The following is a 26876-nucleotide window of genomic DNA, read 5'->3' on the forward strand; positions in this document are numbered from 1 at the left end:
GCACACACGCACGCACGCACGCACGCACGCACGCACGCACGCACGCACGCACGCACGCACGCACGCACACACACACACACACACACACACACGCGCGCACGCACAGTGCGCACGCATGCACAGTGCACACAGAATCAGCATCATTAGTATCATTTATGTCATTGTTCTGAAATATAATTTTAGTAGGGATGGTCCGATCAGGTTTTTTGGAACCGATCACCGATCACAAAAGTTTGATCACCCGATCCCGATCAATCACCGATCCGATCAAGTTATTATTTATATTTTCTAAATGTTAATGTTTTAACTTTATTTCATTCATTCACTCATTAATTCATTTATATATTTGCCTTATAGTTATTTACCAGCATTACTATGTATTTATTATCATAGCAGTAACTAATTATTCCTTCAGCACTGTGGAAATCAATACCCCAAAATGGCCTCAAGTGGGCATACTGAACGGCTGGTTGATCAGATGCACCGATCCGATCAGATTGGTGAATTTACCTTTTGATCTAAACCACCGATTATCGCCGATCATGCTTTGATCGGCCCGATCCGATCCATTGCCGATTGATCGGTAACATCTCTAAATTTTAGTCCTTATTTTAACTAGCAAACTCAGGAATGAGGCATGTCAAGAATGATTCAAGTTGGAAATGCACGCTTGACCCGGTTATGCAGTAACCATGGTCAGAGTACCCCTTGTCCCTTTTATGCCCATATGATGGAGATTTATGTATCTGTCTGCCTGTGTCCCGTTTATGCACATGATATGGAGTTCCCTCTCAGGCATGCCCACATATGGATGGAGTCTAGGCCAGTCTATGACATCATATTGATGTCATCAGAGCACTCAGTCCATATATGGGGATATGCGGTTCTATCGATATCTTTTGGAGATCCAATGATCTGACACATTTTCACCTTGGCTAATCACGCCCTCCAGTCAGGGGTGTCGCACCAAATTCTGGGCCCTGCATGGGTACAAGGATTCACTGTGTTGTTTTGTGCTTTAACTATTGAAAAATAGCAGATATACAAGCTCACAGCGCGGCATCGAGTGCCACGCTGCAAGCTTGTAGATCTGCTATTTTTGAAAAATCTTGAAGATTTGTGCAAATCTTTGAAGATTTTTTGAAAAACCTATGTTTCTATGTCAGTGGTGCTTAAACTTTTTCATGTGTATTTGGCCACGGACCCCCATCTCAAAATGCCAGGGACCCCCAGAAGCAAAATTTGAGTTACAAATGTTCGCTTAAAAAGTACATTTATTCAAAGATTTGCACACATTTTCACACATAGCAGATCACATAGTAGATCTACAAGCTCGCAGCAACCCTAACCCTGTGAGCTTGTACATCTGCTATTTTTCAATATAGCTAAAGTATAAAATAGTTAAGGCCCCTCCACCATGGGCCCTAGTAACTCAGTCCCACTCCCCCCCACCCTAACCCAGCGACTACATACAGCTGTACATATAATAATAATACATCAGACTTATATAGCACTTTTCTTGGTAAATTGTCATGTATAAGATCTGGTAAAATTCCTCACACACATTTTATTTATTTTTTTACTTTTGTTTTGTGCCGAGCATACTGTAGGACAGCTTCAGCAAGCATTTGAATATCAAATAGTCATGACTAATAGCTCTAGCCTACACTAGTTGAGTCATAGTTTCTGAATAAAATAAAATCCCACTCTTGATCTGGCTCTGTTTTGGTCTTTTTTAGGTCAGGTTTTTGAACCAGCAGGTGGCCCTCTAACAACGAAGATAATGATTTGCATTGTTCCTAACTGTTCTGCTGTTTTATTCCTCTTCTTTTGTTTGGTTAGTTGAAGTGTATAACTACTGTAACGAGATGTGTTTGTTTCACTCTGTATATACAGTACGTGTACAGTATAAATCCCCCAGTGGTGCAGACTATAGAGGGTATGTGCATGCATTAAGACAGTGAAGGGCAAATCGAGTGGCAAAGTGAGTTTAACGTCGTTTAACATCGTTTAATGCAATCAGATAGGACTTTTCTGTTTGGATGTATGGGCTGTCAAGGCCAGAAAGTAGTTTTTTTTTGTTGCCACTCAGTAGGCGTTCCCGCATAACTCCCGGGTATGATGATTATGTCACGTGCATATCCACTATATAAAGGAAAGGACAAACAATGGCACATTTTGTAGTTGTTTATTTCTTTGATTAAGGCAAACAAAATTAATGACTAATCGGGTATTCATCAGTGTCTATGTACAGTATTTGTGTCGGTTTGTTTTGTGGCCCTTACAGGTCCAAATGGTTCCATTTGTACAGGTGGTAAAGATGCTTTTTTATTTTTTTTACGCAACCCAAATACACCAGTCACAAATACTATCTATAATGCAGATGGCATTGTGAGACATGGGAGGTTTCAGCTCTGTGTTTTTCACACTGAGACCTCAATGAGCCGAGAAAATGAAATGTATTCCCAGACTTAAATGGATTCAGGCATGAATGCAGGCCGTGCTTTTTGGTGCATCGATGAATCACCACCAGGCAGCCCCTAGCAGCCAAACAGCACACAGCTAAATCTGTAGACCATAATGGTTTCATTATGTCCAGTGGATCCTGCTGTGAAGATACATACATCTGCTGTCTGCACAGTAAAATCCAGTGTTGCTGTAATTCTGAGAGTGTAAAAAAGTGGCACTACAGGACCTATTTCGTAACTTCTGTGCTCTATTTTGACTTCTTTGGTGACACAGAAGTGCTGCCACTGCTGTGTAACTTATTATTTCCAGGTCAATGTTGAGGGGAGCAAAATAAACACACACACACACACACACACACACACACACACACACACACACACACACACACACACACACACACACACACACACACACACACACACATACACACACACACACACACACACACACACAGTGTAACCAACACAGTATTGAGTCACAGTCTGCAAATGTCCAAGGGAGACGGAGAGGCAAAAGCAAACCGCAAGTATTTTTTTAAATCTAATTCAGTGATTCTCAACAATCACAAGGATAAGATTGATTTATGTATTTATTTATCTTTATCTCTGGGACCCCAATCTGAGAATAGAGTCTTTTCCACATGTACTGTACTGTAGGTAGAGTGATAATCGAAATAGCCATGCTTGTACGTTCTCTATATGTATTTACTTTCACATGTAAAGATGAACTATCAATCATTTATGTGCGGACCCCCTGGAACCCCTCAAGGACCCCTAGTCCCCAGACCCCACATTGAGAACACACAGATGTACACTGATGCTGGCCCCAATTCTAGAGAGCCTTTATTTAGCCAGGCAGGTGATCACCCAGTAATGAGCCGCTCGATTGACGTAGCACAACTTTCTTTCTTTCTTGTACGTTTCTTGTATGTATGTACAGTATGTAACTATATGTAAAGATCCATCTAAAAAAATAGAATATTGTGTAAAAAAGCATTGCAGATGCCATAGAACCCCAAATTATAAAAATTACTGCGGAAACTTCCCACTGGACTTCAAGCAACTCTGGCTTCAGAAGGTTGGCATTTCTCTGTTATAAATCCTTGTTTTGAGTGGTCTCATGTAATATTATAATATTTTGAAATATGGACTGAATGTGCAATGTTTCTAGAATATATGAACGTTTAAAAAATATATGAAATCTATCTATCTACCTATCTATCTATTTATTTTTCATTGTTTTGCAGTTAATAGTAAACCTTGTCCCAGTGGGACTGAGTGAAGACTGAGTCAGGTCTAAGAATAGCTAAAACAGAGGTGAGATGAAGGAGGACGGAGGAAGAATAGAAGATTAATGGAAAGGAGACGGGGGTGCTGAACAGCCACAACGGATTGCAACTATTTCTGTCTGGGTCGAACCACCAACTTAAAACACTGTTACACTTTGTTGCGTGCCAGTGTCACACGCCATAAATAGCTGATCTACATGTTCACCATGCTGTGCAAAGCCACGCGTCGTGAACTTGTAGATTGTCCGTTTTCGGGATGCGACACCGGTGTGCTACAACTGTAGTGTGCCGTCACTCTCATCCACCACAACATGATGTTGGGGCCACAATTATTTTGACAATTTTATATAAAAAATCAAATACTTTCTCTTTAGAATAGATCATGTGTTGCTAGCAGTCCAGTGAGCTGCTCTCTACTGTACATGCATGTTGCATGAATGTTTGCTGAAGTCACCTCCCCATCTTCAATGCATATCTTACCAGTACTCTGAAAGTATATTCCTTTAGGAACTGGTTACATATCGTTGCTGCTCCATATTAACTTCGGACTAATGGGCAGTCCCCGTTCGTATGCCCTACTTGATCATACTACAGCGTCACACACAAGCATCAAAAGTAGCATATCCACAAGCTCGAATCGCGGTCAATATTTACATTTCTTGTTGTGGTCATGAAATGATTGAAACAGGAACTCAGTTCTGAACCTTAACTCAATCATTTGATATTGGATGTTATGAGATGTACAACAATGTAATGTACCCACCTAAACAAAGGTAGTCTTGCGTTGTTTGAAGTCTATTCTCCACTCTGTAAATACACTATTTCTATTTTTGTCATGAAATAAAATGCATCCACCTCGACCACCGCAGTTTAGTATTCTTATTTCCGGGTTGTGTCTGCGGTGGTGAGGTTGGATGCATTTTATTTCATGACAAAAATAGTGTAGTAGATTTGTTTATTTTTTACTGAAGTCGAGCTCTCGTAGGGCAGACAGTGGAATTCCTGGTCCTTTGTCTAAGCCTTAGGCTGCTTAGAGCGCTAGAGAGACCTTGCTAACGCTCTGGACCAGAGCTAAGGGTCACGTAGACTATGTCACCACTGATTAGTCACTGGTGTCAGCCAACAAACAGTCATGAGACACAGAGGTGAGTCCATTCTACGGTGCAGGAGGTGTGACAATCCTCCAGTGGGCCAGAGCTGCCGCAGCGAATGAATACCCAGCCAAGTGAAACAGTCCGTTTTCTATTGATTTTTGCCTTTTCCACCCAAAAGTGTTCTATAATGTAATCAAATTGAGAGATGTAATGGCTTATTAAGCCTGTGATTGTCAACCTTAAACACTATGGGCAGATGGTCTCAATTGGATTTATCTTTCAACGCAAAACGGATTTAGTATGCAAATAGGTTACAGTAGACTAACCACACAAAACAAACAATCAAAATGTATTTTATGTTTCTAGCTAGCCCATTGGCTATTATGTACTTGGTACTATGATCAGAATTGCTTTTGAACTTACACATTTCTCCAATAATCTGGGGCTGCTACCTGCTAGTAATAATTTCCCTCACCTTTGGGGAAATGACCCTGTCATACAGAAAACACCAAAGTTATATCTTGAATGGACAAACATGGCATCTTTCCACCAGATTCAATAAAGCTGCAGGACCCATTCTCAGGTGCCAGGCACACACCTGTGACTGGCACACACCTGGCTGCCAGCACTTGAAGCTCACAACGAGAGTGAATGCCAACAGAACAATATTGCAGTGGATTTGGGAAATAAATAAAAAATGGGTCGCTACCCACACATTGTGCTGTTTTGCTCATTCCACGAATGCTCGATCCTTTACAAGCTGTACCTCAGCTATAAATAACTATATCTATATGTACAGTATATATATTTTAAGTGCTTTTTAATAAGAAAGAAATATATGTGTACTGCAAGAGTAATATGGTTTCTCAAAAATAAAGACAAAAATTACATAACATTGAAAACCAGAATGTGTCTGCTTCTGAATGGTACCACATAAATCTATTTTGTATTCCATTCAACAACGGTGTGTGTGTGTGTGTGTGTGTGTGTGTGTGTGTGTGTGTGTGTGTGTGTGTGTGTGTGTGTGTGTGTGTGTGTGTGTGTGTGTGCGTGTGTGTGTGTGTGTGCGTGTGCGCGCGTGGGTGAGGAGAAATGCGTAAGTGGATGTCAGTGACTCATCACTGTATTAGCTCAGCGACCGTGGGGGAGTCGACCTCATCGTGATGTCAGAGTTACCATGGAGACAGGGCAGTGGAGGAGGGGCTTGCTTGGATGAAAAGAGGGAAAAGTGCATGAGAAAGAGAGAGAGAGAGAGAGAGAGAGAGAGAGAGAGAGAGAGAGAGAGAGAGAGAGGTTGTGAAAGAAAGAATCATTGATCAATGTTTGTATTCTTTTCACACAACGCACTTTGCTAATATCCGCACAGCACCATTTAAGGTGCTGCCTTGTACCTGTGTCCTTGTACGTGTGTGCGCAAAGCCCGACGCGGATGTAGTAAATAATTACATTTCTTGTTGTGGTCATGGAAAGATTGAAACAGGAAATCAGTCCTGAACATTTACTCTGCCATTTGATATCAGATGTTATCAGATGTACAACAATGTAATGTACCCATAGAGATGGGAAGAGTGAAGGAGAGGGAGGTAGGGGTGAGAGGGAGAGAGAGAGAGAGAGAGAGAGAGAGAGAGAGAGAGAGAGAGAGAGAGAGAGAGAGAGAACTGTGTTCACTCTGTTCTCAAGGAGAGAACAGTTTTTGTTCCTACAGTGTTACAAATATAAAGACATTAGAGCAGGGGTCTTCAACGGTTTCAGGGCAAGGACCCCTTAGTTGAGAGAGATGATGCAGGGACCCCCCAAAACCTGTTCAGAGATTCCATATAGTTTCATCATTTGACGGTACAATCGTCAGTGTATTTTGGATTCATGTCAATTTGTATTTTCTCATATTTAAACATTTGAACAATCAATACTTGATCAATCAATAAACTTGACATTTTGGCTTAAGTTCTCAGAATATGGACGCTAGGGTTCAAGTGGTTAATATAAAAAATGAGAAAAAGGAGGACCCCCTGTAGTAACTCTGAGGACCCCCTAGGGGTCCCGGACCCCCTGTTGAAGCCACTTGCATTAGAGCATCATTCTTCCCTAAAATTAAAGAAAAATATAAAGGATTTTATTCCACCATTAATAAGTCGTCACTTCAAAATATTATGTTCTGGAAGAGCAGTCTAAATGCACCTTTTTGGCTGCACAATATGTGTGGTGTCATCAACTGAGGGGACAGCCAGTGGACAGAAGAACCAAGTACATCTGGATAAACAAAATAAAAACTAACTGCTGCATATTACTGTTATATTTGTATCACTGTTTGTTATTTACTTGCTTTCACTATTATTGTCATTAGGATGTTTATTGTTCAGTTGTGTCCCTGTATATACAATGTTATGATTTGTTTTATGTTATATCTATGCTTTGGCAGTGTGAGACATATTTTATCATGCCAATAAAGCTTTTTGAAATTGAACATTGAAATTGAAATTGACAGAGAGAGAGAGAGAGAGAGAGAGGGGGGGGGGGGAGAAAAGATGTAATAAATCAATTGAAAATAATCTGGACTGTCCTGAACATAATACACTGTCAGAGTAAAACCTGAGTTATACTCAGTTGCGTGCGGGTGTCGCCTACCGGAAACAGCAGATCTGCAAGCTCACGATGCATGGTGTTCGCGAAGCGCTGTGAGCTTGTACATCTGCTACTTTAGGTGCATGTGCGACACCAGTGTGCAAATACAGTAAGTGGAAATCTGCCTTTTTTTCACACATCCACCCACACAGCGCTCATCCTTTTGTAGCTCAATACAAAACCAACGGGCACAGAGATAAAAGTGTGTCACTGACTTCTATTTCACGCCCGCTACCTAAATCTACCCAGCAACACGTCACACACTTGTTTGATGATGTTCAAGGCTCAAGGTTATTTTTTTTGTGTTCTCCCAGACGGGCAATTTGTAGCACAGCCAGCACTACACTGTAAAGTTCTCAGTGCTAATTTAACTCTGAGTGTACAAAATGTAACCAAATGGACTGGTGTGTGTGTGTGTGTGTGTGTGTGTGTGTGTGTGTGTGTGTGTGTGTGTGTGTGTGTGTGTGTGTGTGTGTGTGTGTGTGTGCGTGTGCGTGTGTGTGTGTGGTCACCCTCTATATACAGATACAGTACCTGGAGAGGAAGACACACTTGGTCGAAGACAGGGCCATAGTTTATTGGTGGCTCACAGCTTTTGGTGTTACTGCTGTTAGTTTAGTTTTGAGTGGTAAATATTAAAGCTAAAGTAATTTCATGTTTTTCAACGTATGTAATAAAGCAACTTCAACTTCATGTTTTGGACACACCTCATTTAATTTTCTATCTTAATGTGTAACATTTTTGCCTGCCTAAAGCTATCACTATTGAAGTATTGATCCATATTAGTACTCTGTATCGGTGGTTCTCAAATACGGGCCCGGGGACCCCTGGGTGTCCTAGAGGGGATTTCAGGAGGTCCCAAGCTAAATGAGGAACATTTTAACCACTTTAAACCTATTCTTTAGCCAATCGACAAACTTACGAGAGAGCTTATACGAGAATATGAGTTGAGAGCTTGAAGATCTGCTATTTAAAAAAAAATCTTCAACAATTAATGAAACTTTTTAAGACAATGTTCTCTCATGGTGGTCCCTGGTCACAAAATCCTTTCAGATGATGGTCCGTCGTCAAACACATAAAAACGCGGGGGTCCTTGACATATAAATGTCTGAGAACCACTGCTCTAAAAATCAACAAGATCACAACAGTGTGCGTGCGTGCGTGCGTGCGTGCGTGCGTGCGTGCGTGCGTGCGTGCGTGCGTGCGTGCGTGCGCACTCACCATCTGAGCAGAATTGTTCCCTTGTGCATAGTCTCCTCTCAAACAGACAACCTGATTGGAGATAGAGGGAGAGGGACAGAGCATCAGCTAACCGTTTACCTCAAAAACAACATCAAGACAGTACAGTAAATCAACCAGCAATAAAATACCTGTGGCTATAGCTTGTGGTTTGGGAGTCTAATTGTCAACTTAAAACAGTCATAAACAATCAGTACTACATATGTTAGGAACACTACATCTTATATCTTACAGTTATATTGTGGCCGTTTGGCAACCAGAAGGTTCCCGGTTTGATCCCGGGCTCCCCCTAGTTACTGTGGAAGTGTCCTTGAGCAAGACACTGAACCCCTAGTTGCTCCCGATGAGCAGGTTGGTGCCCTCATGATTTCCTCCGCCATCCGCGTGTGAATGGGTGAATGTAATGCACACATTTATCTATGTAAAGCGCCTTGGATAAAGGCACTATGCACCATTTACCATAGTAATATGAGAGTAAACAGAATTGGTCTTGATACATTTTCTTGAGTGATTTGTATCTTCACCTGCAGTTCCCAGCATGTACAGTATGGGTGCGTTCGGAAATGCGCAGTCAACGCACTGGTGTGCCATGTTGTCGTTTGATTATTCTGTACACTCAGTGTGTTGTCGTTTAAAAATCCAGTGCGCTGCGCCCCTGGTGTGCTCAGTGCACGCACTGACCGACTCTACTCAGAAGATGGGGTTTGAAATAGTGGTGCCTCAATGCAGTGTTTTGATTGATCAATTTTCATGGCGGTGTCTCGCGTTTCTCAGCTTTGAACAATGATGTTGGAAATGATAACAAATGCACCATTTGGGCTTTATTGTTACACACGCATCAATGTGTAAACTAACAGCAGGTAGGCCAATGTTATGAATTAAATTACCTTTCAATACAAACATTACGTTAGCAACTGCTGCTTTTCAGAAAGTTTTCCTTCAGAGTTCAGACTTAACTGGTCGTTCGTACGTAAATAAGCCACACTGAATGCACTCTACCTCACCGCCCACTGCACTCACTACAGTGAGCACACACCCGGTGCACATTTCCGAACGCACCCTATGTATGTGTTACTTTCTATTAGCGCTACGAGTGGAAGTCATTGTTCCTTCTCCACCCACACGGCTCTTATCCTTGAGTAGTATAACATAAAACACTAGCCATGGCAGGCACTGTAGAAGTCTCCTGCCATCCTGTGCCAATAGCAGGCTACGGTGTTGTCTTTGTGTTTTTGAGTTGTTGTTTTGTATTAGTTTAAAAAATATAGTTTTGCGTGAAATTTTTGCTTTGTTAGACAGTAGCATGTACTGTACTTAGTTTGCACAATCTCTGTATATAAACGCACTAAGGCTGGGACTTTAACTGATTAATTGCGATTAATTAATTACAGAAAATTAATTAATTAACGCAATTAATTAAATTAGCGCATTTTAATCGCACTTAGTTTTTGCACCACAGAACCTTCAGTTTCGGGCATACCGATCATAGCGATGCACCAACCAAAGAAGAGACAACAAACGCAAAGTGAGAAGTAGCCGATCAGAGCGTTTTGCTTGGCCCAGTCGATGCGAAATTTAGATTTTAAAAACTCACTCGTTGATTCACTCGTACAACAAAAAGTGTTTTACTTGAAAAAAAAAATGCTTCCCAGGTCAAATATCGATGTGCGATTAAAATGCGATTAATTGCGATTAATTAATCACAGAGCCTGTAATTAATTAGATTAAAAATTGTAATCGCATCCCAGCCCTAAAACGCACCATTTACCATTTACAGAGTCAGGAAACCGAGGTCAGAGAGAAAGAAGGCAGACATGCAAGACATCATCATGATGGGAGTTAGTCAGATTAAAATTCAGAACATGTGCTCTTGCCTAACTGGCTGAAGCCCGATTTTATACTTTGTGGCTAGTATCACAAAGCAGACCTTCCACGATGTGTTTTGAGCTTGTAGATCTATTTTGGCATGCAATAACATTGTATGGCGGAGCATAAACCAGTAATAAGGGGAACATAATAAAATCTGCAAACTAAATCGTTACCAAGAAATGTCTTCACCAATGTGTTTCTAAAGGTGTGTAATAATATGTACTAAAAGGTTGAAATTCAACTCCCGGGGGAAACTTCATAAAAAACTGATGAAAGTTCGTGTCCCGTTAACTTTACTATACAGGGGGAAAAAACACAGAAAATAAATATGCTGTAAGTAGCATGTGAAAGGTCAATCTAGGGGTTTTTCATGATGCTGAATCCTGATCCTGATCCTTGGGCTAAAAACAGCCCCACAAAACAATGGTTTAGTGATGAGTCATCACTTTGCACCGTTTTGTGGGGGCCATTTGTAGCCCACGGAATGTTTTTCGTGCAAAACAAATGCTTGCAATGGATTCAGCATCATGAAAAACCCCTAGTTTGACCCCTCACATGCTACTTAAAGCAGATTTATTATTTATAGTTTTTTATGAGGTTTCCCCCGGGAGTTGAATTTCAACCTTTTAGTACATATTATTACACACCTTTAGAAACACATTGGTGAAGACATTTCTTGGTAACGGTTTACTTCACAGATTGGTCAAATATCTTATTAAATCCCCTTAATGATAACGTAGCCTGCGAGTTTAGTTCAGGCAGGTATACTTGAGAATATCATACTGCGCTGCATAAGCGCATACGGATGCTTATTACCATGTTATTACGTCACACGCCAATGTGGCAGTCAGCTGATCAATTGCCGGGCTACTTAAGCTCGCCTCAGTCTGTCAGTTCTCCTGCTGTCTCTTGTCCTGGACTGTTGTCTGTTATGCGCTTGTTTGCTCCCACCGCCTCCCCAGCTCCACCAGAAGGCTCTGTTACTAGTTCTGTTCCCCATGGGGGGTGTTTATTATATATATATATGTATGTGTGTATATATATACATATGTCTCCCTGCTCTTAATGGTTAATAATGGTTTCTATTTGTACTGCTGCTGAGCAGGGAGAATAAGGTAGCAGAGCCTGAACGCCAAGTCTAAATGTTATATCTACACTTGTACACTCATTCTATAATAAATATTGCTTCAATCTATTCGTAAGTTATCTGACTGAACTACAAGTATGAGCCACCCAGGCATCCCACAGTGACATTTTCTAAAAAATGTCCTCAGGGCTCAAGCAGAGCAGCATTAGTGCAACGAGCTATGCAAAGACGTTTTCATGATAGATACAGCCAAGGACGTGCTGGGCCCCTGATTCAGCCCGGGAAAAAGAATTGGAAGAGGCCCTCATTGCGCGTTATAGAGAGAGATATAGTAGCTGCTGCTACTCAAAGATTTGCCATTTCAGATCATGACAATTGACAGTGGGCCAATTACATTAGTTATATTTCGTCGTTGTCGGGTGGAAACCTTGTATGTCCAAAACCGTTTGTTTTGTATTTATCATTTAAAAAATTATTTAAACTAGTGAAAACAGCAGATCTACAAGCACACAACGCCTCGCGGTGCGAGGCGTTGTGTGCTTGTAGATCGGCTGTTTTCACTACTTTTGTGCAAACAGTTTAATTTTTACTTTTGTGCAAACAGTTTAATTTTTTCCTATAATAGCAGCCTGGACCGGCCGGGAATGAACCGGCCGTTCGGGAGTTGTCCCGTTTTTCCCAATGGCCCGCACGTCCCTGGATACAGCTGCAAGTCTGCAGTACAATGTGTTAGCAGTATTCAGAAGGCAGAAATCTCGTAAACCTTGAAACAAACAAATATCTTTTTTTTCTTCTTTTCATTTGGACTTTGACAGGGAACAGGTGGTCATATTGCACAGCGGGTTAAACATGTTTGCCCAAATTCCCACGATCTTCTGTCGATGTCTGACTGCATGTACAGTACTGTAGGTCTAATCCAGTGGTCTTCAACAGGGGGTCCGGGACCCCTAGGAGGTCCTCAGAGTTACTACTGTACAGGGGGGGGCACCAAATCTTTGTGTGATACATGTTACATTAACCACTTGAACCCTATAGTATCCCTATTCTGAGTGGAACATTACTAGCCAAAAATAGCAGATCTACAAGCTCACAACGCCTCGCAATGAGCTTGTAGATCGGCTATTATTGACAAAGAGGTTTGTAGAGGGATAAGAAGAGCAGACTTGACAATTGCCAAGTAGTTAAATGTCTGAAAATACACATTATTCCAACATACACTGATGATAGTGCTGTCAAACAAGTTAAGCTGTCTAAGAAAGCTATGGACATTTTTAATCTGCAAAACAATTTTATACAATATTTACTAGGGGTCCCTGCTTCATCTCTCTCTCTCAGCTAAGGGGTCCTTGGCCTGAAAAGACCCCTGGTCTAATCCAAAGCCACGTTGCCTCCTATAGCTCTGAAGACATGCATCCCATTATATTTCTAGGTGTCACTGCATTGTCTTGCCAACCCATTGATCTACATAGGCTACAAATGAGTCGGAATGAAATCATAAAAATGTAGAAATAATTATTAAAGTTATTATTTATGTATTTTGGGAGGGGGGGGGGGGGTTAAGCTACTATTTGACAGCTGTGATTGGCAACACAAAGTGCACATCAGTTTTGTAGATGTATAAGCAACTGGCGAGAAACCAGCGTTATTTTTGCACTGCGCTTCCCAACGCCAGGGTGTTCAGATGTGATAGACCTCAGTTGGTGATGTGGGAGACAGTTAGGCATAGATCACTCTAACCTAACGCGGACCAGTTTGTGTAGGCAGATGGGCGGGCGCGGCGAATCTCTCCGCGAGTCTCTCCGCGAGTCTCTGGCCAATAGCATGTGTTCTCCTCCCCCCCCCCCCCCCCCCCTCTGCTCCTCTGCTCAGCGCAGAGAACGCTGCTGCGTCATGACGTCAACACATTTGGTGCGACGCTCTCTGCACTCTGATTGGTTAGGGAAATTCTACACTTCCTCCAACAGTGATCATAACGCGATCGCCCAGGCTTCTTTTTCTTCCGATTGCCAAAAGAAGCCTGGGTTTCCGAGGCTAAGCATAGATGGGATCACAGCAAGAAGACATACTGTACTGTAGCACAGGGCTCTTGCCAGTTTTCATTCCTTCTGTCTCTTTATGTCTTTCTTTATCCCCATAGTGGCGTTATAAAATGCACATGTTCACACGGACAAACCAGTGCACTGATAAGCAATACACTGACTCAATTTAAATGCTCTTGTGTGTACAGTACTGCTCTCTTGCGTTTGTATTCCATCGAACAACTACCGGTATGTATGTTTATATAATAAAAAGATGGGACTATTCAAGCAATAGAGTGTGTGTGTGAGCGGGCGCGTGCGTTGCTTGTGGGGGGACTCTTGTGTCTAACTCATTGCCTGCATGCTGTACCAGAGCCCATCAATCAGGCAAGTCTGCCATTGTGACAGTCAAGAGACTGAAAAAGAGAGGAAAAGAGAAAACAGAGGAAAGGCAATAACAAAGGAAGAAGTGAAAAACAAATGGATGGATGGAAATAAATCAATACAGTAGACCTGAAAACTGTTTTGAATGCACATATGAGCACAATGAGTGAGATATGAAAGAAAAACAGCGAAAGAAGTAATAGAGAGAAGATCGATTAATGAAGGACTTGATTTTCAGTCTACCTGTGTATGGAGTGACGCAGTACATGACTGTAACTGTGACTCACCTCTCTCTACTTTGATATAACACGCACGCATGCACACACAAACGCATACTGAAACATCCCTGTAGTGAAAACTGTTATGTGAAAACATAAAACCAAAGATCACCAGCATTTGCTTGCACATTTTTTATCTCTTTTTCTGATTCGTTTGGACTCCATACAAAAGATGAAGAAAAAAAACTAAAGCACACGTACACAAAAGAAAAGAGAAAGTCTGCACACTGGAAAATACTCCCATAGCAATTCAATACAGTACCACCACAACTTTGGAGTAATATAAACACTCAATTAAACCTCATTGTTGTGGAATGTAATCTGAAGGTTCAACTGTGCTGGAAGTCAGGTAATCTAAAGCGGTGTTGAGTCTAAATCTCAACATCTTCTGGAATAGGGCCCACTTGAACTTCTTGAAAGCACTCCCAGACCACCAATGTGACTATTTAAGTTCTTATTTACCGGTAGCACAATGAAAGCATTTTTCTTTTTCTTTTTTTAGGTTTTAACCCATTTAGACCGTGAACGCATTATTATGCAATATTGTATGCTTTAACTATTGAAAAATAGCAGATAGATGCCGCACTGTGAGCTTGTAGATCTGCTATTTTTTTTTTATCTTGAAAATGTGTGCAAGTTCTTGAATATTTTGACCTGATTCTATAAGTGTCTTCTAAATCCTAAGGTTTTTTGAAAAACCTATGTTTCTATGTCAGTGGTGCTCAAATGTTTTCATGTCAAGGACCCCCAAGATTATATGTATTTGGCCACAGACCCCCATCTCAAAATATGTTGTTCCACAAATGTTGGCTTTAAAAATACATATATTCAAAGATTTGCACACATTTTCATGACTTTTCAAAAGTAGCAGATCTAAAGCTCACAGCGTGGCACCAGCTTGTATATCTGCTAGTTTTCAATAGTTAAAGCATTAAATAATTCTAAGCCTAGAAAAGATCCAATTATATATGTTTTGCATACCGTACGTACATTCTTTTCTATGTTATATTATCAAGAAAATCTGTGTTCTGCCAATCTCCGTATCTGGCCCACAGGTTGTGAATAATCACTGATCTAAAGGTTCCATTGGTGCGCACACACACACGTTCCCCTGAAACGCTCCTGAACTCTCACCTGTTATCCACAGTGGAGTACGTTGACATGGCAACTAGACATGGGACTGATGGGTTGCTGGGGAGATGAATGATAGGCTGCATGTAAGTGTCATTGACCGTGTGTGTGTGTGTGTGTGTGTGTGTGTGTGTGTGTGTGTGTGTGTGTGTGTGTGTGTGTGTGTGTGTGTGTGTGTGTGTGTGTGTGTGTGTGCTCGCGTTTGTGCATATGTGGGTGTTGGGGAAATTACACCGTAAAATTCTCAGTTTTTATTTAAACACTGAGCCCATAATGGGTAAATTTTTTAACCCCATTCACTTCCATGTTATACACTTTTACTTAAATTATCACTGATTTGACTGTGTAGCAGAAGATGTCTAATAGAAAGACATCTATCTGTACATAAATGAATAAATGTAATTGCTTTCCGGGCTGCTTCAGACAGATTGAATAGGTAGATAGAAAGACAGATGGATTAGGTGTATCTATGAATATATTGTATTGATGATTAGGGCTGTCACGATATGACATTTTACATGACGATTAATTGTCACTTAAATAATTGGCGATAACGATTTAATTGTGTTTTTGTCATTGACAATTACATTTCTGTTTGGCTTTTAGGCTTTGAAGTTGCCCATGGCAGATATGACACAAAACCTAAATACACAAAGAAATTAATGACATATTTGACAACTTACTACTTAATAAATAACATTGATAGTGGAAATAGCCGATCTACAAGCTCACAACGCGTCGCGATGCGACGCGTTGTGAGCTTGTAGATCTGCTATTTCCACTATTTCTGAAATTTTTCAACATTCACGATTATGACGATTATGACAAAATAATTGCGATAATGTCAAATAATCACGATTAGACGATTATGTAATAATTGTGACAGCCCTATTGATGATTCAGTATTGTGTTCTGTCTAATGTTTCTTCTGCAATGTCCACTTGCACTATTTGACTACTGCAGCCCAGTCCTTATCAATGTAGTGGATTGGATGACTGCATGCATGTAAAAACGGCAAGGGCCATATGTCTCTGTCCATGGTGCTGAAATGTCTCAAATGGCTTATCAATTCATGGGTTCAATTTGTAGTCCTACAGCGGCCATACTGAGGACCAACACAGGTGTTCTGATTGATGTAGAACATTAATTCTATGCCAATCAGACAAGTGAAACACCTGTGTTGGTCCTCAACATGGCCACTGTAGGACTACAAATTGAACCCATGAATACCTTTTCATTTTATTTGTTCTATTTTCATACTTTTTGATATAATAGTGTATACAGGTATGGTGCCTGTTTAAATGTTTGTTTATCAAACATGTTGTTGATACAGTTCTATTTATAAGTAGGCTTATACTGTATACTTAATTTAGAAACACAAGAAGCTGTAACAAACAATATGTCACTTCATTTACATTGATACTTCCCATGTATAACACCTGTTCCAGCATTCTGTGTCACAAGTGGTTGCTTCCAGTGGTGCTCAAAGTGGATTCCAGGGACTGTGGGTTCCTTTAGGGAGGGTCTAAAATTTAAATTGACCCATATACAAGTCTGTAGCAGTGTACAAATGGAACCAAATTTGGTTCCATTTGTACACTGTGAGAGTTAAGGAGAGACCTTGACATTTGAAAGTTTCAGAAACACTAGCCTAGTCTTTTAGACGGCAAGTAGCTATAGCTACAACGAAGTTTACGAAGTCATTTCTGGAGTGACATTCAGAGTTCAGACAGTTACCTATTAACTATAATACCGGTAAGCAGCATTACATTACTTGTAATTTTAGCTTCTTCTCAATAAGAAAATGAGACAATTCAGCGAATTCACTTATGATTCTGATGTAAATATTCTTTGTCTAACATAGTTTAGTTTGTATAAAACTCTCTTGTTATCCCTGGATATTAATTTGTCCATTGCTCAAATAATAAGTAAACAAAAGCTGGCACACCGAGTTCTTTTCTCCAGTAACAATTTGGCTGTACAATTTGCACCCATCATCATCTGGTCCTCCATCTCAGTTTTTCGTGGTCATAATCGGCGTCTTCTTACCGTATTTATCTGAGATTCCGGGTTGACACAAGCTGGCTACGAGGAGCAGGGCTCGCCATACATTATTATGATGTTGCATGATATCTTCTCAAGGCGTCAGCAGCGGCACTGTCTGCAGCCGATGAGATGAAGAAGAGTCCCGTTTCTTCTCTTCCGTTTAAATGTCCATGATGTCCCGACTCCCGAGCAGCCGCAATCAACACACCTGCTTCAAATCAAAGAAGCCCTGACGACGAAAAGAAGCGTGAGAAGAAGCAGTTTCCTCCTCCCAGGCAGTAACTACGTTATGATGACACATATAGGCGGGGCTGGTGATGGAGGGTGGACGTAGTAACCACGGTAAAGATGTGGAAGAACGAACTACAATCTGTGGAGTGGATCAGAATGGAACTGGGATCTCAATGATCCCTCTCGCCCTCCTACGAGAGATAAGGAGGAAACCTGCACTGACGTCATTTCGGCTCGGCATGTCTACATTTTGAGGCGGAGGAGGAGAGAGATGAGAGAGACTATAGAAAGATGAGAGGCGATGATGTGATGCTGCTGCTGCTGCTGCTGCTGCTGCTGCACACTGCACGATAATAGACTAAAGAAGTGCTGATCCTCTGAGTGCAGATCTCCACCAGGCCTGCTCTGCTCGCCCAGGGCTGTGCCAGTTGCAGTGAGATAATGTCAGAAATAAGCAGCATACATTTACTCAAGTTCTGTACTTTGAGGTACTTTTAAAACCTGCTGTACGTGTGTGTGTGTGTGTGTGTGTGTGTGTGTGTGTGTGTGTGTGTGTGTGTGTGTGTGTGTGTGTGTGTGTGTGTCGGGCTCAGGAATATGGACACTGTCTGTCTGACTCTGACCCATTGTCTTCAAACCTAACCCATATTCATGGATTTGTCTACCTTTGCATCACATCTGCACCAATGTAGCATGTAGGCTAGTAAGTGGTAACATGTTCAACAGACCTCCAGTATTTTACAGAGCAATGTACAACATACATGTCTGCAGGTCTGTCTGTCTCCCATTTATGCCCAATGTGTACATCATCAACATGACAAGTGGTTTGACTCGGCTATCCTTGTCTCGGACAGAAATAGCTTGCAGGTTGAAAAGCCCCTTAGCTCTGAACTAAATAAGATCTGCATTCTGCACCTGGATCAATGACAGCAAATGATCAATACACCAGGCTCCAAACAGCCCAAAACAAAAATAATTAGGGTCCTCACTCCTCAGTCAGACTCACCTCACCCCTACTCACCAGTCATAGCGTGGGGTGGCTCAGGGTAGATGACAGAGTACAGCATCTTGCAATGGGCCTGGTGTACAAGATACACTACCACTAAGATACCATTGTGCCTGTCTGCCTGAATAAATACTTCCAAAACGTCAAGGATGTCCACAATTACAACACCAGAGGCAACGCCACAGACCATGTTCAACCCAGAGTTGACTCAAACAAAAGGGTCAAATTCGTTTTTTGCTATAGCCTACCACTAACATGTGGAATGCCCTATACCGAAGGCCTTAAAGGAGTGTATCCCCAACTTCCTTTAAAATCGCTCTGAAAATCACTTACAGGCGGCTGCCACTTGAAACTGGTAACTTTAAACTCAACCTATAACCTTACCTGACCAAGGTTATAGGTTTAACCTGAGTTTTCTTTTAGTTGACCTTGTACCAGTGAACTGTACTGTCATGAAACTGTACCTTTCCCTATGCAAACTTATAATGAATACTTCAATCAATCAATCAAATGCATTCCCAATTTGCATTGTTCTTGACTTATATTGTTCCTGACTTGCATGGTCTCCAAAAGTGGGGCAAAGAAAAACTGCATGCAAATCAAATGTATTTTATCTAGCATTGTAACAGATGTTGGGACAGGAAATAACTCTAAGCATTAAGAGGAAGATCTGAACCTTCCTTCCTTTGAAGGATGGAAGCCAGGAAGGAAGGAAGGAAGAAAGGAAGGAAGGAGTAGATCTGAGGTGAGAACAGACATGCGCAGTCCTCAGTGATACTTACAACTTGGTTGGTGAGTTGGTGAGACGAAGGAGAACTCCAGGCAGGAATAATCCCACAGTACTGGAGAACTCTACGCACCTGTGTCACCTCAAGACCTCAGGAGGGACCCACCCAATACCTCCCCAGAGAAGCCTCTTGTTGGGAAAAAACTAATAGAGCAGGAGAGGGGAGTTTAGCCTTGGTCAGGAGGAGGAGATGGGCAGTGATTTGGCCACCACTGCCGACCCGGCCATCAGGAGGGTGTTGTGGTTTGTGGGTCGAAACACCTTATGACCGATGGTAACCACCTGAAGAATTTTTCAAATTTTCCTGGCCAAGGCTACATTCACCAAACGTGAATGGAGGAGAAGCATCGTTAGATGTAATTATAATCAAACTCAGGCCCGCGGGACACTCCCTTGGCACAATTTTGACTGGCCCACCAATCATCGATCAATCAATCAAAAAAAGGAAGGAGAAAAAAAATCAGACAGATTTTTATCATATTATCTTTAATTACATGAATAATCATCCAGGAAGGGAAAACTACGTGCACTCATTCAGAGCAGCAGCAAAGATGTAAATGTATGTAAAAAAAAATACATTTTGATGCAGAAAACCATCACTTTAACCCAAAGTGGATGCTTTTACTTTAATTGTATCATCTCATGCAAATTCAATACCATTAATTTGCCAGAAAACACTGTGTGTTGTTGACAATATAAGGCGCCAATGAAAGTATCATTAATGTTGTCATTTTATCAACTGGCCCCTTGCCATTTTTGTAATGTGGCCCACAGGTTCAGCTATATGAGTATCCCTGCTCTAGGTTTACAAAAGGTGGTACTCTATCACCCTCTTGTGTTATTATAAAGAATTACAATTGTTGAAAACGCAAACCAGATACAGTAGGCAGTTTAAGATGTTTGAACTTTGAATCAATCATGGTTTTTCAAATGGAAGTTTTTTTTTTTTTGCCATAGCCTTTAGTTCACTATAGGTCCTGAAATAACGGAATAGGCAATAGTTCACCCCCAAAATGACAATTTTTCTATTGATTACTCATGCCATAGAGACTTGAGTTCATTAAAAAAAAATTGTATTTGTTGCATTCCCCTAAGACAAAAATGTGATTATATAAAATTTACCCCCATTGATTCCGGATGGGGACCCAAATGCATGGCCCTGGATGGGGACCCAAATGCATGGCCCTGGATGGGGACCCAAATGCATGGCACTGGATGGGGAAACCGTCAGGTTAGGTTTACTATAATATTTCTTTTTTTTTGTCTAAGGAATGCAACAAAAAACTGAAAATATTACTGAACTCAAGTCTCCATGGTGTGAGTAATCAATGGAAAAAAAAAAGTCATTTTGGGGTGAACTATTCTTTTAACCTACAGCTGTCAGTGAAAAATATGACTTAAATACATTATTATCCAATATTTTCCTTTCCATGGTTGTGGTACATCAAAACATGGTTTGAAAAATGACAGTATTCTGTATTTGCGCCAATATTACATGTACTGTATTCTGTAAGCTAAAATAACATTTATGACAAAATTCAATGACAGCCCTCTCAGCATGTATCCATGTGCCAGCAGACCATTCTGTCTGCTGGGTTTCTATTAAAAAACCCTGATCTCTCTCTCTCTCTCTCTCTCGTCCTCTGTCATCATCCCTCCATCCTCATGTCACACACACGCTTGTGTGGTAGCTCACCTCGTTGGCATGCGTGTGTGTGTGTGTGTGTGTGTGTGTGTGTGTGTGTGCGCGTGTGTTTGTTTGCTCTGTTGCCGGGCAACATGCGTTTGGTGTTTATGACAGATGACCCCAGCAGAACCACCCACGTCTAGTACACACACACACACACACACGCACACACACACACACACACACACACACACACACACACACACACACACACACACACACACACACACACACACACATGTACTTAGAGTAAATGTCATGGCATTTTCCCCATCTCTCTCTCTCTGTCCATCTCTCCCTCTTTCTCTGCCTCTCTATTTCTCTTTTATTTAATTTTCCATCCCAGTAGATGTATTTATTATTGTTATTATTTATAATACTCATCATTATTAATCTTTACAATTCTTCTCTTTGTATTCTCTACTAGTAAAGCTTGTGACTGTGTCATGGTGACTTTATAGAACCATCCTCAGTATTAACTAATAATGACTAATGTCATTATTTCTCTCTCCTCTATCTGTTCCATCAAAGCAAACATTTTAATTCAATATCTTGCTTGTTTGCCATCAGGCCATTTCCCATCTGTACTTTTGTACTTACTATCTTATAACTGGCCCAGCATTCCAGAGGTCTTCCTTTTGAATAACATAATGTTGAGATTTACAGCTGAGATGTTTGTTTGTCTTCACTAATATAAGTTTAATTAAGAAGAACAAAACATTCTATGCAAGAGGCAACCAGGTTGTGTTTTTTTTTATTCAATTTGTGTCAAATACATACAGAAGTTCATACTTACATTCTAAATGGAGTCATGGAGTCATGGCAGCCAGTGATGACATGTTGTTTAGTTCTATATTTGACAGAGAGTGGGAGGAGGAGGTGGAATATTCATGGTCCCAAACTATAACATGAATAGCAAACTGGAAGAAGTGCAAAGGCCATGAGTCAGATTTCTGAAAACATTTGATCAACATTTGATCGGCCCTGGACTGTCATCTGTTCAAAGATATACAGTATGAGTCATCCAGATGTTAATGATATTCCATCCTATGAATGTAATAGAAGTGTCACATTGTGGGATAGTGTTTGGCTCCTCCTGGTTACTGCAGACATTTCTTAGACATTGTATGTGTGCGTGCGTTCGTGGATATGCAGGTATGCATCCAGCCATGCCGGGACTTTGGTGGTAATTTAAGATTCATCTATTCAGGACATAGGTCACTTCAGTTGTGGCTTCTGTGTCTATTGGTTACTTAGCAACCTCTGAGTAGGTACTATAGTATATTCTATCCAGCACCGAGGATGTGGTCTCCAGGGGGAGTTTATCTGGGGAAACTCCAGGATGTCTGCCCCCGATATGTCAGCAGATATCCCTGCCAAGTCACATCATGTCCCCATCATATCATTTCAGAGCATATAGTACTGTGAACTAACGTCCCCTATATGACATACTGCATGTAGTCTTGCATAAATTATGAGTCAGCCGGGAAAAGTCATTCCCCCGAAGGTATTTCTGGTGAAGGGAAAGTGACTCCATGCTCCAGTCAGTTCTTCACATGACATCCAAGTTAGTTAGTTGGGTGAAACCATGAACTCCTTTGAAAGAATGACATCATATGATGACATCTCTTGCCAGTCTCTGAAGCATGAAGGTCTTTGCTTCTTGCTTTTGATGATTAATGTATGAGGAAGAAAAACTGCTGAGCACTTTTTAGCCTCGCTAGGGATGGGTCTCTAAGGATGGCAATGCCAGCCGATTGGCCGGTTGAGCATCCATCCATGAAACATTGTGGACTCAAACAATTTGCCCGTGAAATGTCCTGAGTGGATTTTGGTGACCCTGCACCCTGTACAGCAGGGGTCTTCAACAGGGGGTCCAGGGCCCTTAGAGTTATTACAGGGGCACCACCAAATCCTTGTGTGATAGGATAATAATAACAACTTGAACCCTTGCATCCCTATTCCGAGGACAACTTTAGCCAAAAATAGCAGATCTACAAGGTTGAGAGCTTGTAGATTGGCTATTTTCGGCAAATAGGTTTGGTGTAGAGGTAAAAGAGAGCAGACCAAGTGAAAGTTTACGAAATATAGACGATTTAAGTGGTTAAATGTAATGAAAATACACATTAACATGAATCCAACATACAGTAGACTGATGACAGTGCTGTCAAACAAGTCTATGAATCTATCTATGAATTATGAAATCAATGAAAATCTGCATCACACATTTATACAATATGTAGAGGGGGTCCCTGCTTCATCTCTCTCTCAGCTAAGGGGTCCTTGGCCTGAAAACGTTGAAGACCCCTGCTGTACAGTACACAATTCATACACATTTCATCTACCCTCACGCCAGGGGTCATGTCAGGATCAGGAGAGAGAACTCATATATATAAATGATAGATGATAAACAAGTGAAATTGGAAATGATGACACAAAAAAATTAGCTGACAAAATTGTAAGTGGAACAATATAAAATTGAAGCTGATAAATGGCTACTCTCTCCTGATTGGTTAAAATTGTGCAAACTACCTGAAAATGTATTTTCTGTTTATTAAAGGGCTGGAGAGATGGGGGGAACCCTGTTATTGAACAAACACTCAATACTATCAATGATTAATATCACAATATAAATCCTTTTAATAAATAAAAATAACTTTTGTTTTGACTTTTGTTTTACCCTACCTTTAACCATTTCTGGTGGATCTCAAAGAAAATCCAACACTATCCAGCACAGAAGAGGGAAGGAAAAGTCAGACAGTGACATTTTGAAACAAATGAATGGCAAAATGTTCTGCTCCTATCATCTCACACTGCAGTTGACAGACAGCCACAGTGCAGCTGTAGAGGTGTTAAACAAAACACTGATAATGATAATAATAAGTACCCAAAGGGTTTACATGGGAGGGGGGGGGGGGAGGGGGGCAGCAGGCTTAAGGGGTCAGTCATGTCATGTCAGGTCAGGTCGCGGTCAGGTCAGGTCAGGTGAGTGTTGAGGAAGTAAAGACGGCAAATAATTAAATATCAAAAAACACGATTAAGCAAGAATTTATTTGACTATTCACAGGAGATCAAGCAATCCGTTTCTTTAGTTTTTTTGGGGTATTTTTTCATAATTGGTTCCTTTAGTAAAAAATGAAAATCTTTGACCTGGTTAGCTAATATAAGATCCTGGCTCTCACACTTGGATTGACTATTTGTGTGGAGGGCAGGCAAGGTCTCTCAGCGTGAAGAATGTGACAGGACAATCTAATTATTGACCCTGTTACATAAAACAAACACCAAATAAAATGCTTATATATGTATGCAGAATGTGTCATGTTTTTAATTCATGTTTAAAATGTGATATCTGAGGTCAACTGGCAACAGCTATATTTATCCTGGAATGACAGTAAAAAAATATCATAATTCTTATTTTTATTGGTCCTGTCAATTTATTTTCTTTTTTTTTGTCCCATGATCCTTTGGGGCAGTGGCATGACAAAAGACTGCAAACGGGAAAGCTAAAAATAGAGTTGACACCACCAGCAGGTGACACGACTCCCTCCCCCCCCCCCCCCACACACACACACACCACACACACACACACACACACACCATGTTTCTCAGTTTGAGTGTTCCACACTGGTTTGATGACACCTCGCTCCTCACACTGTCCTTTGGTGTTTCTTAGAGTGACAGATATCCCCACAACGCCATGGAAATGCCACAGGGCCCAGGCTGAGTCCATCACTTTCTCAAGCAGGGTCACAGATTTAACAGTTCTGGCTGACAGGACCACCCCTGGCAAAAGGGAACAATCACCATGTTTTAACAAGGCCATTGTGTATGACAGTACTGCCAACCATATTTAAAAAAAGAAATACTGTGTTGTTGATGTTGTTGTTCAAGGAATCAACTTGCAGAGATTTGATTCAAAAATTCTAGCTGAAAGTGCTCCTTATTGAGTTTTAACATTCAATTAGCCTACTTACTAACGTGTAAGGATACTTATATGTGGACCCCAGGAAGACTAGCGCAAATAAACATAGCCAACATTTACTCAATTATTCATGAGTTATATAGTTTTAATGTAAACCATGTGAAGAAAGTCGATATTTATGTAGGCTACAGTATGTGCGTTGCTTTGAAGAGATAGTGACAGGTAGGCCTATTGACGCTGGTATAATATCTTTAATCGCTTAAGCCCTATACGGTCGTTGTACATCAAATAGCGAAAATAGGCGATCTACAAGTATCACAACTCATCACAGCCGTAGTGTGACAAATTTGTGATCTTTTGCTATTTTTCCAAATGTTCGCCTACCTTCGCTGAATGTTCGCCATTACATGCCCACAATAGGGATGCTAGGGTGCGTGTGGTTAATTCTATGTGGACTCTCCCATGTTACTGCAATAAGCAGTGCTATATCAAAGTGATTATAGCTATTAATGATGCATTGAAAGCTAGTGCATCTCTATCAGGGCATGTCCAAAAAATGTACTTTTCATGAAATGGAAAAAATAACCTGCGTTCCAATGAGTCCAGTGTAGTTATTATTTAGTCACAAGCTCTTGTTAATGCTTTTCCTTAATATTTATAAACAGACTTAAATACTTTAAACCTGGCCTCCCTATTTTGGGTATGTCATTATAGGCGGGGGAAAATACATTCAAATATTGTATTATTCTTTCAAGAATAGTAGTAGGCTACATAGCATAAAATTCATTTGTGGAAAGAAACATGAAATATGGAGATATAAGCAAAGATTTCTGCCTGACAGTGACACATTCTACATTAGGTGACAATGAGATTTTCCAGAGGAAATTAGGATGCAAAGAATAACTAGGACAATATTATAGTTGTTTATGGACAGCAAATACTGTAGCGTAATATATTTCTACAGTTTAAAGACTCACAGTGCACAGAGACAAGCACGGGATTCTCTCACAAGTCTTATCAATTTGTGTCCGCCTCCAGTCACAACAAAACTAAAATAAACAAGACATAAAGAATAGCTAGCTGACAGCTGGCACTGAAGTTTAAACCCCTGTAATAACATCTTGTCAAATTTGAGTTCCTATTCCACAGTTGGTGCAATAATAGTTTTTACAGCTGAGCTAAAAGCCTTCTGGGCTTTTTGGCTTGATCTTTCATATCTCTATTATGTGTGTGTGTGTGTGTGTGTGTGTGTGTGTGTGTGTGTGTGTGTGTGTGTGTGTGTGTGTGTGTGTGTGTGTGTGTGTGTGTGTGTGTGTGTGTGCGTGCGTGCGTGCGTGCGTGCGTGCGTGCGTGCGTGCGTGCGTGCGTGCATGCATGCATGCGATACAATGAAGTTTCACATTATGCCATGTAAATTCTGAATGACGTGCGGCTCTCTCCTCAAACAATTCAGATTGTTTCATATGCCAACATGACATCTGTTACTGTGTATGTTTGTCACAGTTACGTATGACGCATATTGTGCTTCTATTTCAGGACAAAAGCTAAGAAAGGACGGTGCATTAGTGAGGACCAATCATTTGAAGATAAGACGCATGTGTGAGTAAAGCATTACTAACAATGGGTGAAGTAGGTGTTATAGTTGATTTATACTTTTTTGTTGTTGCGTGACACCAGTGTGCAACCAAATGTAATTCAGGCATTAGACGCTGGAATTG

The 26876-nt window shown here is 40.9% G+C and overlaps 1 protein-coding gene across 1 annotated transcript in view; it reads right to left on the minus strand.

The window, feature by feature from the left end:
* Window positions 1-17607, minus strand: part of ptprna (protein tyrosine phosphatase receptor type Na) — a gene marked incomplete at both ends in the record, with an annotated part of 43248 nt that extends 25641 nt beyond the window's left edge. Inside the window, 2 exons of the mRNA XM_080752756.1 lie at window positions 8695-8745; window positions 17529-17607. Of these exons, the coding sequence (XP_080608882.1) occupies window positions 8695-8745; window positions 17529-17607 (130 nt within the window). The remainder of the gene's footprint in view (window positions 1-8694; window positions 8746-17528) is intronic.
* Between the last annotated feature and the right edge of the window lie 9269 nt (window positions 17608-26876).

The sequence above is a fragment of the Nannobrachium achirus genome, assembly GCF_963921795.1.
Source record: "Nannobrachium achirus genome assembly, chromosome: 22".
NCBI classification, from domain to species: Eukaryota; Metazoa; Chordata; class Actinopteri; order Myctophiformes; family Myctophidae; genus Nannobrachium; species Nannobrachium achirus.